Raw genomic sequence first — 13,549 nt, forward strand, 5'->3', positions numbered from 1 at the left:
CACCTTCTCTGAGGTTCATATCAAGTAGTAAAATGCCAGAAGCACAGAAAAGACGGATTGGAGGGAATCCCTGATAATGAACTACAAAGTGAGAGATTTTACTCAACCACTCCACTTTACGTAAAAGCTGCAGGCCCATGCAGGTTCCTGAGAAAAAGAGTCATTCTGGCATATGCCCTGAAGGATTCCTACTCTCCACTCCCTCCTCAGAGTGTGCCTACAATAAGCCGCTGAAAAGAGAGGTCCTTGATGAATGATCATTAGTAAAATCCTAATGGAAAGTTAACTCATTTGGGGGTCAGCTCTTTTAATAGTAGAATTTTTTCTTCTTAACCAGAGTTTCTCATTGGAATTATAGACCCCAGCCACACTTACATGTTCCACATTAGTCAGAATGTTTCCTGAAGGGTAAACATAGTAAGCAGTCACATCCTCTGATCAGTCAGGATATATTCTAGTAGGATTCTGGGCTTTCAGCTTAGCCTTGGGAAAGCTCAGTAATGCACCTCAAGCAAATGAGCAGATCTAGAAGGTCACAGAGAGCCTAAGGTGCATGGAGGTAAGTTATCCCATAGGGAGACGAGACAGTTGACCTGAGTGGGAGGAGTGTAAATGCTATCTCTAACCCTTATGAATATATGGTGGCTATCTTGGTGTCCAAACATAGCAGTTGATCTTAAGGAAATAAAACCTATTTTACCAGAACACTCAAAACATTCTGGTGGGTATTCAACTATGAGCCTCCTCCTCTCCTTAAATTTCACAGTTGTTCTTGGCCACCTAAACCCGTCCCCAAATACCCAGGAGATAGAATTAGACAACACTTTGCCTTGCTTCAGCATCAAATGATGGCTCCAAGTTCTCAACCCTGCCCCGAGGGTGCCAGTGGCAACAGACACAGTGGAGGTAGTCCACTATGTTGTGGGTGAAGAGTGAGCGCAATGGATGCAAGTACTGAAAGAAAAGGAGCATGAAACCAATGGAAATCAGGTAAGCAATAATGAGCTGCAAGGCAATCAAGGAATGGCAGTAATTCAATAGCACTTTCACTCCAAAGAACTTAAAAACCAGGACCATGATCACATTCTCTACCAATCTCACACTATAGTGCAGGCCCATATGTCCCCAGTTCTGACCTTTTTCAACAAGGTCCCTGTCTGCCAACTTCAACTGCAACGCTGACCAGCAAGAGAAGTTGATGCCAGCATAGAGTACAGTAATGGAAATCAGCACCACAAGGGTGCCAACCTGGCTGAAATTTTTTTCAATGTTATTGGGCATCTGAGCACCACTCCTCCAGAATTTAACCCAAGGCTCAAAGAGGATAATCAGGAAGTTGAGCAATAAGAATGGTACAGCCTTCAATTTCAAAGTGGCTGAGAAGAGCACCAAAATCAGGAGGCGGGAAGTAATTTCCAATGTCCTCCAGATGGTGATGCAGAGAACTTCTAGTGGCCCAAGGCGAATCTTGTATTCATCGTACTTGATCTGGATAGCCAACATATTGCAGAGGGTAGCCCCATAGGTGACAGATATCAGGGAAAAGACCATTAGCACAACTGTAAGGAGAAAAAAAAGAAACAAAAAATAGGCATTAAGTCAATGTTGATGAAGCTTATATTCTGACCAGAGGTCCAGAAAGATGATAGGGAGACTTGAAGGCCCCAGTTAAGAGCAAACTCATGTATAAGCATAGCTATGTAAACAAATAGCAAACCCAGAAAGAAATAAACTAATATATGTATTTTCATAATAAGGATTACATCAGTTTTTATAATCTTTTTCTATGTTTCTCTACTTTCTAAATTTCCCATGATGAACATATATTGTAATATTTTGATAAACATACAAACATACACAATGAACTTTTTAAAAAGAATGGATCTCAAAACTAGCATCGAGAGGTCACTAACACAAGAGGAGCACATATAAAGATAAAGGACAGCATCTACCTGATGAAACAGGCTTCTGAGCAAACAATGAAGGAGGCAGAAAGAGCTCTCATCTGAAAAATAATCCAGTCTTAGGAGATTCACAGAGAATGCCTTTGGTTATAGAAATTCCTTCCTTGGTGTGGTTCTGCTTCAAGGAATTAATCTTGTTCATGAGTGCTTCAAGAATGTGTCAGAATGTATACTGGAAATTCCATGAGGGCAGAAGGGACCATGTCTATTTTATTTACTGATATATCCCCAGAGCCTAACATACTGCCTGGAATATAGTATGTGCTCAATAAATGTTTGTGGAACTAATGAAGAATTCGGAGTTTAGAGAGGCAGCTTAAAATACTTATGTTTAGAAGTCCTTGGTTCAGCTGTGTGGAAGCTTGTGAAAGTCACTGAGTAACTATGTACCTCAGTTCCCCAAATTCACTGAGATACTCTAGAGTTACTTGTATTAATCACTATCAATGGCAATTTGCCACCCCAATGTTTTGGTATACCTTAGGAATTGCCAAACTTCCAGCAGAGTGGTTTAAAATATAAAAACTCCATTTCCTAGCCTATAACATCCATACCACTGTATGTTAGAGTAGAAGGGCCTGAAGGATTAGAATACTTCCTAACCTGCTATACTAAATCTTAACTATAGACAACACCATGGCTGCCTTTCTTTTATTCCTTTATAGCAAAGAATACTGATAACTAAGAAATATCTAGTTCTCACAAGGAGAATGAGAGGGTCTGAGGGTTACTTATCCAAAAACCAAAACTACTTGAGCTTTATGTTCCCATGAAAACACTGCATCCAGGAAACTAGAGCAGTGAGATAATCTGCAAGAAAAGTGACAACATCCCCATGGAAATCCTAAAGGATTTTTTTTCTACATCTTTTTCAGCTCTAAGTAGAGTGTTGGAATCTCAAAGACTGGAATGAGAGACTTTCTTAAAGGCTCTATTCTTAGCTTTATTATTTTTATTTTTTCAATTTTTATTAAGATATAATTGATATATAACATTGTATTAGTTTAAGGTGTGCAACATAATTATGTGATATAGTCTTAGCTTTCTAAACCACTCTCAGTCCCATCCTTGAGACTTAATGCTCAGGAGTTGGGAACGTCAGAGTGTACATACATCTATCCAAGTGTGGTGATGCTTTCCCTTTCATTAGAATTCACTTATTCATAGTAGTGTAATAAAAGAAGGAAAGGCTGATGCTTCCAAATAAATGTAAAAACAGCTTCCATCTGCCTTCCTACAAATAGACTCATGCCGAAAGAGATCATAATACTGTGAATGAATTTGATCACCTGTGCTAATCCAGATGCCTCCAAGAGAAAAGGGGATTAGAAAAGGGGTAGCAAGAAGAAGATAGGAGGAAAACTAAACCAAAAAGTTTACAAAACTTTAAAAGAAATTGTATTGTCAGAAAGTTTTTTAAAAAGCTTCCTTTATATCCTTTGCATAGTAATATGTTAGAAACACAGGATCTAAAGGCAGACATCCTGAATTCCAATCCATTCTTTGCTACCTTTCACTTATGGAACCTTGGGGAATTTGCTTAACCTCTCAGTGCTTCTATTTCCTCATTTATAAGATGGGGATAATAACAATAATTATCTCATAGGATTGTTGTGAAGATTAAATGAAATAATTACATGTAAAGGGCTTAGAGAAATGCCTGGAACATAGTAAATGCTATCTGCTAGCTACTATCATCATTATCATCATCCCCTATTTCCAAAAGTGTAGTGGGTGCATTTACTTTGGCACTACCAGGACACTTTGGAAATCAAGCAATTTAAAAACTGATAGAACACCTAGAAATAAGCCTTATAAAATTTGAATGACCTATAACAAGAAAACTATTCTTGCTATAGGACCTGCATACTTACAGCATTGTAGTGAGATTTCATGGAGGTATACTTGTCTCCAAACTTATCAAGTTGTATACATTAAATAGATAGAGGTTTTCATTTATTAGTTGTACCTCAAACAGTGATTTAAAAATATTTAATGAAATGGAGAAATATATCATCTTCTAATATGAAATTAATTGATCCTGTAAAAATATAAATCCCTTCCAAAATAGCCTAAATAATTTAATGTAATCCCAATAACAGAGTCAATGAACTGTTATTTCATTTACCATTGTTATTGTTTGCTTTGTTTTGTTTTTTGGTGGGGGAGTTGACAAATTGATGATGGAAAATCTTCTATTTGGAAGATCAGGATAAATTGCTCTATCTGATATGAGTTGTGAAAGGCCTTTGTAAAAAAGCCACAATATCTAAAAGCAATAAAAATTTAAATACATAAACATTTAACCCTTCAGAATTCCAGAAGATACAAGTATAGTGTTGATCTTATACTTGTGTTGAGCATATGTGCTGCATGTTACATGTATGACCTGTATAATGCACATTTAAAATATGTGTATATACACAAAAGACATACACATGTATACACATATACTTATCCACAGCAGATAAAAGATTAATAGCCAGAATATATAAATAGCTCTTATCTATATATATAAAAGGCTAATATGCAAAGTGTCCCCTTGGGAGTTTGACCAGGAGACCAGGAGTTCGATCGCTTGCTTTGACATGTGCTGACCACCAGGGGGTGGCACAGAATGAAGGACGGCCCCGGCTGGCAGCTGGAAGGAAGGCCCTGGCCCAGCAGCCAGAAGACCCTGATCAGCCCTGAGTGCCAGCCAGGTCTAGGGACCCTACCTGTGCACAAATTTCATGCACCAGGCCTCTAGTAAATTAATAAAAAGACAAACCACTAGAAAAAGTGACTAAAATATGTAAACAAGCAATTTAAAGAACATAATGACCAAACATGAAAAGATGTAGAGCTTCATTCATAATAAATAATGCAAATTATGTCTTAAAATAAGTTATTTTATAATTATACAAGTAAATAATATTTAGCTTAAGATATGAAGAAACAGGCACATTCATATATTGTTGGTGAGAATATAAATGCATACAATCTTTTTTGGGGGGTGGTATTGGCAATACTGATAAAATTCTAAACATGCATATCTTTTTACCCAGAAATTCTACTGCTCAGGATTTATCATACAAAGTCTCATTCCAGTATACAGATGTTCAGTGGAGCATAGTTTATAATTAGAAAAATATTTTGCATGAAAAATTAGAAACAAACTTCAATCCTACCAAAAGAAGACTGGGGGAATAAGAAAGAATGGTCCAGTCCATATAAGGAAAATATATATTATATATTTATCATTTTTATTATTATATGTGTATGTATAAATAATTGAAAAGAAAAACATACTGGCTCACTTTTAAAAAAGACGCTGATTAACAGAATGTTTAATATAGTTCTTTTTTGGCAAAAACATACATACATGTATATGTTGTATGTATGTTTATATTTACACTAGAGGCCCAGTGCACGAAATTCGTGCAGGGGGGGGTGTCCCTCAGCCCAGCCTGCACCCTCTCCAACCTGGGACCCCTTGAGGGATGTCCGACTGCCCTCTCACAATCCAGGACTGCTGGCTCCCAACTGCTTGCCTGCTTGCCTTCCTGATTGCCCCTAACCACTTCTGCCTGCCAGCCTGATCACCCCCTAACCACTCCCCTGCCAGCCTGATTGATGCCTAACTGCTCCCCTGCCAGCCTGTTTGCCCCTAACTGCCCTCCCCTGCAGGCCTGGTCCCCCCCAACTGCCCTCCCCTGCAGGTCTGGGTCCCCCCCAAATGCCCTCCTCTGCAGGCCTGGTCACCCCCAACTTCCCTCCTCTGCTGGCTTGATCACCCCTAACTGCCCTCCCCTGCAGGCTTGATTGCCCCCACCTACCCTCCCTTGCAGGCCTGGTCCCTCCCAACTGCCCTCCCTTGCTGGCCATCTTGTGGTGGCCATCTTGTATCCACATGGGGGCAGGATCTTTGACCACATGGGGGCAGCCATCTTGTGTGCTGGAGTGATGGTCAATCTGCATATTACTCTTTTATTAGATAGGATAGAGGCCTGGTGCATGGGTGGGGGCCAGCTGGTTTGCCCTGAAAAGTGTCCCGGATGAGGGTGGGGGTTCCCTTGGGGCGTGGGGCGGCCTGGGCCAGGGGCCTGTGGTGGTTTTTCAGGCCGGCCACACCCTCCGGTGACCCAAATGGAGGCCCTGGTATCTGGGGTTTATTTATCTTCTACAATTGAAACTTTGTAGCTTGGAGTGGAGCCAAGCCTTCTGCTTGCTCCGTGGCAGCAGCCATTTCTGTTGGGATTTATGTATCTTCTATAATTGAAACTTTGTAGCCTTAAGCGGAGGCCTGAGCCGGCCAGGGTGTGCAGAAAACTTGGCTTCCTCCATCAACATGGGCAACCCTAGCCTCCTGCTCTTTCCGGCTCCATGGCTGCCACCATTTCTGTTTGGCTATATTTATCTTCTAGCATTGAAACTTTGTAGCCTTGAGTGGAGGCCTAGGCCGGCAAGGGCAGGCGGAAAGCTTGGCTTCCTCCATCCCTGGGGAAACCCAAGCCTCCCTCCTGCTCTCTGTGGCGATAGCCATCTTGGTTGGGTTTATTTGCATATTCGCTCCTGATTGGTTGGTGGGCGTGGCTTGTGGGCCTGGCTTGTGGGTGTAGTGGAGCGATGATTAATTTGCATATTACTCTTTTATTAGATAGGACTAGAGGCCTGATGCACGAAATTTGTGTAAGAGTAGGCCTTCCTTTCCCCAGCTGCCAGCACTGACTTCCCTCTGGCACCCGGGACCCGGGATTCCCTCGCAGCCTCTGCTTCGTCCGAGAGGTCGTCCAGAAGGTCATCCAGTCTAATTAGCATATTATGCTTTTATTTTTATAGATAGTAAAATTAAGTCTGGAAGGATATATACTGAATGATTAACAGAGATTACCTTTTGGAAGTGAGATTACATCTCCTCTTTTATATATATTCTGTATGGCTTTGAGTCTTTATCAGATTTTTATAATTAAAAAATAAGGATAAAAATAATATTACCTTTAAAATTTTTAAAATAAGGACCCAAAATAATAAAACAAGATCATGATAACAATTTCAAACCATATAGAAGGGTATAAAGTAAAAAGTAAAAGTTGGCTGACTCATTTCCACTCCCCAGAGGTAAATTGTTTCTTGCATATCTTTCCATAAATTTTTCTTTGCATATACAATTAGGTCAATTGATTTGTGTGTGTATTACTTCTGTAACATATACATATTTTGATTAGATAATTTGATAGCCCTCAAAATTCTCAGGAATTTTATCATTATCATTTCTTTAAGCATTATCATTTCTTTCTCCTCCCACTATTGTCCATTCTAGATATGTGAAAAGCTTCAAGACCAATAGAACTTCGTGAACAATACTTAATGGAGAAAAATACAAAAGAGGGAAATTTTTCTCCTTACACTTATTTGAGACATGGGGCTTTGCCAAGCAGGGTCAGCACCTAATAATAAGAAAATGATCCAAAATTGTACCCACAGCTGTAGCAGCTCCAGCTCAAGCAGATGAAGCTAATCTCAGGCTATTAAAAGTCATTAACAGTACTTTATCTCAACTTTGAAAACATTGATTCACATTTCATCCTCTGCCAAAGTTCTTACTCATCTCAGGATCTCTCTTTTGCAAATGGGGAATTAAGACAGGGATCTCTTTGGTAACTTCCTCCAAAGATCACAGAGAAGGTCAGAAATGGGATCAGGTGTGACTCTCAGCAGTATTCACTCCACACCCCATTTCTTTCTCCCCACTGGAGTTGGGAGAAGTAATTAAACCAATGGCTTCCAAATATGGCTGATCAGACTCAACTAGCTACATTAAAAAAATACAGATTCCTATCTTCCCCACACTCAGATTGATTCAGGTCTGAGTAGAAAATGTAACTGTAAAAAGGAACTTCATGATCAGTAACATTTGGGCACCTCTTATTTAAATATGGTCATCCCTAAAGAAACCAACCAACCAAACAAACAAAAAATCCTCAGTATAATTTAAACACTTTAGGCTAGAGAAAATGTCCTACTGACTGCTGGGATTACTAGCTTCTTCTGAGAGCATTTATTACTAGCCCAGAGAGGGTTTATCTGTGGCATTTTTAGTCTAAATAGCTTACCTCAGTCTAAGAAATGTGGCAGGCCTTAGATGTCTGGATTCCCAAGTTCTTTGACTATCTACCAGTGCTATCCAGAACTTTCTACAATGATAGAAATGTTCTGTAACATATGTGCTGTCCAATAAGTGACCACTAGCCACACATAGCTATTGAAAAATTGAAATGTAGCTAGTATGTCTGAGAAAGTAAATTTTTTATGTAATTTTTCATTTTAATAGCCACAGGAAGCTGTTGGCCAGTGTATTAGACAGCTCAGCTCTAGATTTCTAAGACCCTTGATTTAAGCGGAGCCCTCCCCAATCCTGACTCTACTCACCTCTACCCAGGGGGACCTCTGCAGAGATCAGGGTCACATAGAGCTGATAGGTCAGCTGGGGCACTGAACCCAGGAAGGCTTGGATCTGTGACATACGCTTGTAGGCATTGCGGTGCATAGCCAAGGTCCGGATGGAGTGGCCCACCTCCCATTCTATCAGCACCTCCTCGCCATTTATTAGCATCTTCTTTCGGGTGAGGCTGACATAGGGCTCCTCCTGCCCCTCTTTCTTCCACAGTGTGAGGTACTTAATCATGGCCTCCAAACATCTGCAGAGGTAAAGCATCATGGGAACTTAACTAAAGCTGTCCTGGAAAGGGAGGTTTTAGTGGGGGGTGGAGGATAACTCAGAGAGGTAGTGCTACTTTTTGCCATTCCTTCTCTCCCATTCTACACATTTCTTGTGAGTCAAAGACTTGGTGGTGCCTTCTGCAAGTTACTTGAATCTAAATCCTTTCTTTTCTTTTTGAGTCAGTTACCCACCGACCTAAGAACACCATTTCAGAAGTATCTCTTTGAGGAATTAAGGAATTGAATAAGTCTACAGGCAGGAAAGTGCCTTGAACATTAAGATATTAATTAAACAATGTGTTGAGAGAGAATAATGATGTTCCAAAAGGTCTTGGTTGTCATAACACCTCAAGTTCCTGAGGTCAAGTGTTCCTTATTCAAAGCATTCAGCCCCATAATTGGGGCTTTTGAGTTCTGCTTTTTCAAGACAAAACTTACAGCTATGAGTGTCTCAGCCAAACAAGTTTTGACTGGGATCTAGAGAAAACCTCTCACATACATGGGAAAACCATTTAGCAACAAAGGTACTTAAAAAACTGACAACTCAGAACCTAATGTACTATACACCTAGGGCAGTGGTCGGCAAACTGCGGCTCGCGAGCTGACCTAGGGCATCTCAAAAGATTTCTCTACGGGATGCTTTTGGGGCCTATGGACCTGTTTGGGAACAGCAGCCTTTTAAATTCCATTATCTCTTTATAAAGAGGGAAACATACTAATGAGAGCCTACTGCCCTTGAAATAGTGATAAGACCACATTTCCTACTGTACCCCTTCCATCTCCCCCATATAAAGAAGAAGTCATTCGCAGTTCTGATGTAATGAATAGAAGACAAGCAACTAGATCATCTTGTTTTTAAACACCTGAATTACCACTTCCTCTATTCACCCTGAAATGAATGGAAACTGTGGACTATTTATTATAAGTAAGAGCAGTTGTGAAAATTAAGCCATCTTTTCTGATAGGCTGAGGGTGGGAGGGGGTATATTTATCTTGCCCACCATCCTTATCACATAGTGGGTAATTGATAAATGGGTATTTGCTGAATAAGTGAAAGAGTGAGAAAAAAGTAAAGAAAACAAGGTGAGAAATAATGAGAGGATAGAATAATAATAATAGCAGCATAATTTAATTAAAAAAATAGACCACAGACAAGCAGAGATGTATACAGTATGCTCCCTAGGCCTTTGGCTCCCAAGAGGAACATGTGCTAGCTGCCATTCTCCACAGGATCCCTTTGAGATTGGTGCTTGTATGACAGCCTGAAGCATGTAGTTCAAAACACCCACTTTCTAGGGACAAACTCTAAAACCCAGGAGAGAAAAAGATAGGAGAGAACAGAGAAGAAAAAAGCAACATTCTCTTCCTATTCAGGGAAAATGCCTAAGTGCATTTCTAACAAAAGATTTTAGATTTTAACCCAAGCCTATCAATGCTATTGCTGAATAAAATTTTGAGGGTGGCAGTTGCATAAAGCATTCTCTTTTATGCTTCTAGTCTTAAGGATATTTACTAGTACTGGTTTAAGTAAGGGTGTTTGCCTTGCTTATAAACTTCAGTAAATTAGAGTACATTTTCATTTCCAGAAGTTATCTTTGCATTTATATAAGGAAACCCAGCCCTGGCCAGTGTGGCTCAGTTGGATGAGCACTGTCCCATGCACCGAGAGGTCAAAGGTTTGATTCCCAGACAGGGGGGTTTCAGGCTCGATGGCCAGTAGGGGGTGTGCAGGAGGCAGCCAATCAATGTTTCTCTCTCACATTCTCTCACATCAATGTCTCTCTCTCTCTCTCTCCCTTCCCCTTTCTAAAATCAATAAAAAATATTTTTTAAAGGGAGCTAGGTCCTCCAAATACCTTCATTTGCCTAATAGCACTAATCAAGTTCCTATCTACCTAAAAAGTTATTTGTCTTGAAAATAAGCATATTGAGGATATAATTTATGAGCTTTTAATTGTTTTTTTTTCCATGCTGTGGGGCTAACTGATATTATAAATGCTTTCCAATCATTTCTAGCGGAAGCTAAATGACAAAAATAAAATATAGTATTCAACACTCCATATGGTGGCATCCAAATCAAAGATGGCTTGGGAGGCCACAAAGCAAAAAGGAGAAGTCAGAACTGGGGGCTGGTATGAACTTCCTGACATTTGCATATTGAGAGTACTTGATCTATTAACTCAATATCTTGCATTTGAAAAGGGAGAGAAGAATGGATTCCATGCTCCTCTAGTGACATCTCTAAATTTCTTGCTTCTAAGTTGATGAGGTCTTCCTTTTACAGCTTAACTTCAAAGATTTAGAACTGAAAAGGACCTTTTTAGATTACCTAGTCCAAAGGTTAGATGTAGGCCAGCTAAGTCACATCTGATCAATAGCTGTGATTTGTTTGGCATATACTATGTTTTTATTTTATTAGTCATGTGCCAAAATTTAAAATCATAGTATTTCATATCAAATTCTATTTTGGGAGCTTCTCCTGAAAAGTTGGGGGATCTGGCAATACTGGGTCTGAATTTCAACAGGGAAACAATGGGCAGGAGTTCTAGTCTGCTTCAAAGGAGGAAGATCATGTGGACTCCAGATTGCCACAGTCATCACTACTCTCCATAATTTAACATGGAACTTTCTTTTCATTTATCATTATACATGAAGCTACTGTTTTTCTCATACATGGCCCATTTTATTAATTTATGATGCCTGCCTGGCCTCTGTAAGCATTTGAGACCCATGATCTAGCCCATACAACCCATTTATTTTACAGATGAAGAAACTGTGGGTCAAGGCATCTTCAAAGATTTTATCAAGGCTATGCAACTAGTCAGTGACACAGTTAGGGCTAAATAACAGGTCTCCTGAATTCCAGGCCACTGTTTCTGTTTATATCTCATATTTGCTCTGATGGAGCCTAATCAATTCCTCCCTGTTTAAAAATATATTTTTAGCCGAAACCGGTTTGGCTCAGTGGATAGAGCGTCGGCCTGCGGACTGAAGGGTCCCGGGTTCGATTCCAGTCAAGGGCATGTACCTTGGTTGCAGGCACATCCCCAGTGGGAGGTGTGCAGGAGGCAGCTGATCGATGTTTCTCTCTCATTGATGTTTCTAGCTCTCTATCCCTCTCCCTTCCTCTCTGTAAAATATCAATAAAATATATTTAAAAATATATATATATATATATATTTTTTTTTAAATTTTAAAGTGGAAGTTCCATCCTTAATCAGTTTTGGACCGTGTTTATTTCCACAAGGATAAGATATCTTCCCATTGAAATTACAACATCAGCACTCTGACCCATATTCCTCGGCTGACTGTAGGTTTCTGCCTCTCTTGCAATCAAGACAAACTTGGTCCATTCCTTTCTCCTGACTTCATAAGTTTTGCAACATCACCCTATCTGGATAATCCCATAGCGTCCAGATGAGACTGCTGACACAGATGCCTGTCTCCCTGGGATACAACACATTCTTGTATCTTCAAGGCAATCAAATGGAAATACTTGATGCTACTACATTGTGCTACAGCATCCAGATGGACAAACGGACCATCTTTCTTTGCCCTTTTCTAACCATGTACCTTTACTTCAAAAAGATACAAAGAGATAAACAGGAATCGTATGAACTGGCAGAGAAAAATGAATTACAGTGAATTGGGATACCAGATGACCACAGATGGCTTAAAATATCAGCCCAAGAAGTTCAGGATAAAGAAACTGAATGTGAGATGAGATGTAGGGGTTAGGAACTTTCATTCAATTTATAGAGCATCTAAAAGGCAGAGTCAAAATAACACACTCTTCACTTAAATATGGCCTATGTGCACAAGGTGACCACATCAGTTGGTCCCTACCAATTTTCCCAACCCAAATCCAGATAGCAAATTTTGTCTAATCTAGGTGTATCAATGGTACCATACATACTTTTGGAACACAGGTACATGTCACATGTTCATCTTGGTGGCATTTAAGACTTCAGATAATATTTTTTGGATGGTAGGCAGGGAAGCCAAGAGTGGGAGGAAATGAGAGAATCAATGGGAGGCACAGTATCAGTCTCATAAATATTAACTTCATCTTTCTCTGCACAAGTTTGGGGTAGTGGTGGGGGGAAAGGGAAGAGGGGAGGTGGGAAGAGATTAAAAGGTTACTCACCTGATAACAGGTCCCAAAAGTATTAGATGCATAAACAATGATAGTGGCTTGTCTTTGGCCAGATCTCTGTGGACAAAAATGAGTGTCAACTGGACCATAATGGATGAAAACATAAAGAAGGAAAAGGTGTATGCCATCCAGTAGGTTTCACTATTCTTTCGATAGATTCTAACCATGTACAAGGCAGATGCAGCCTCCCCACAGTACAGAAAGGTGGAGAGAAGGATGCCAAATGGAAAGGTAAATCGGGGGTTGGCCCCACGGATGACATCTTCCTCCAGAGATGAAATTGGATCCACATTTGGCTCCTCAGGCATTTCATAAACTCGGTCCATTGTCAAGGTTCTGAGCGTTTTGGTCTGGTCTTCAGAGAGAACCCTTCCCAAACCCCCTAAGAGAACCCTGAAGCCACTGCAGTCCAAGTATTGGTGAGAAGAGCTGTCAAGTCCAATTCCAGAACGGAGATCTAATAGAGCAGGAGACCCCTCTCTTCCAGTCTCAAATTAGATTTGTTGAGGTCTGAGATGGAGAGCCCAGGAGTACCACTTTGAACTTGATTCTCGATTGGCTCAGGATTCCAATTGTCAACATACGTGCCCTGAAACTTGGACAAGGCAAAAGCAAGCATTTTTGTGCCCGGTCCAAAATCCATTTCCAGGCAGTTGAAGGGCCATGGGGACAGCTGTTTCCGTGTGGGCTCCTCCTTTCTCAGCCACCCCCCGCCCCCCCCCCCGCC

General features: G+C 40.4%; 1 protein-coding gene across 1 annotated transcript; it reads right to left on the reverse strand.

Annotated features, from left to right (window-relative positions):
* Positions 1-813: 813 nt before the first annotated feature.
* XKRX (XK related X-linked) lies at positions 814-13,148 on the reverse strand (the record flags this gene model as incomplete). Its single annotated transcript, XM_080652167.1, has 3 exons — positions 814-1,559; positions 8,376-8,644; positions 12,814-13,148. The coding sequence occupies 3 exons, from the start codon at positions 13,146-13,148 to the stop codon at positions 814-816; spliced, it is 1,350 nt and encodes a 449-aa protein (XP_080508293.1).
* Between the last annotated feature and the right edge of the window lie 401 nt (positions 13,149-13,549).

The sequence above is a fragment of the Plecotus auritus genome, assembly GCF_963455305.1.
Source record: "Plecotus auritus genome assembly, chromosome: X".
Taxonomy (NCBI): domain Eukaryota; kingdom Metazoa; phylum Chordata; class Mammalia; order Chiroptera; family Vespertilionidae; genus Plecotus; species Plecotus auritus.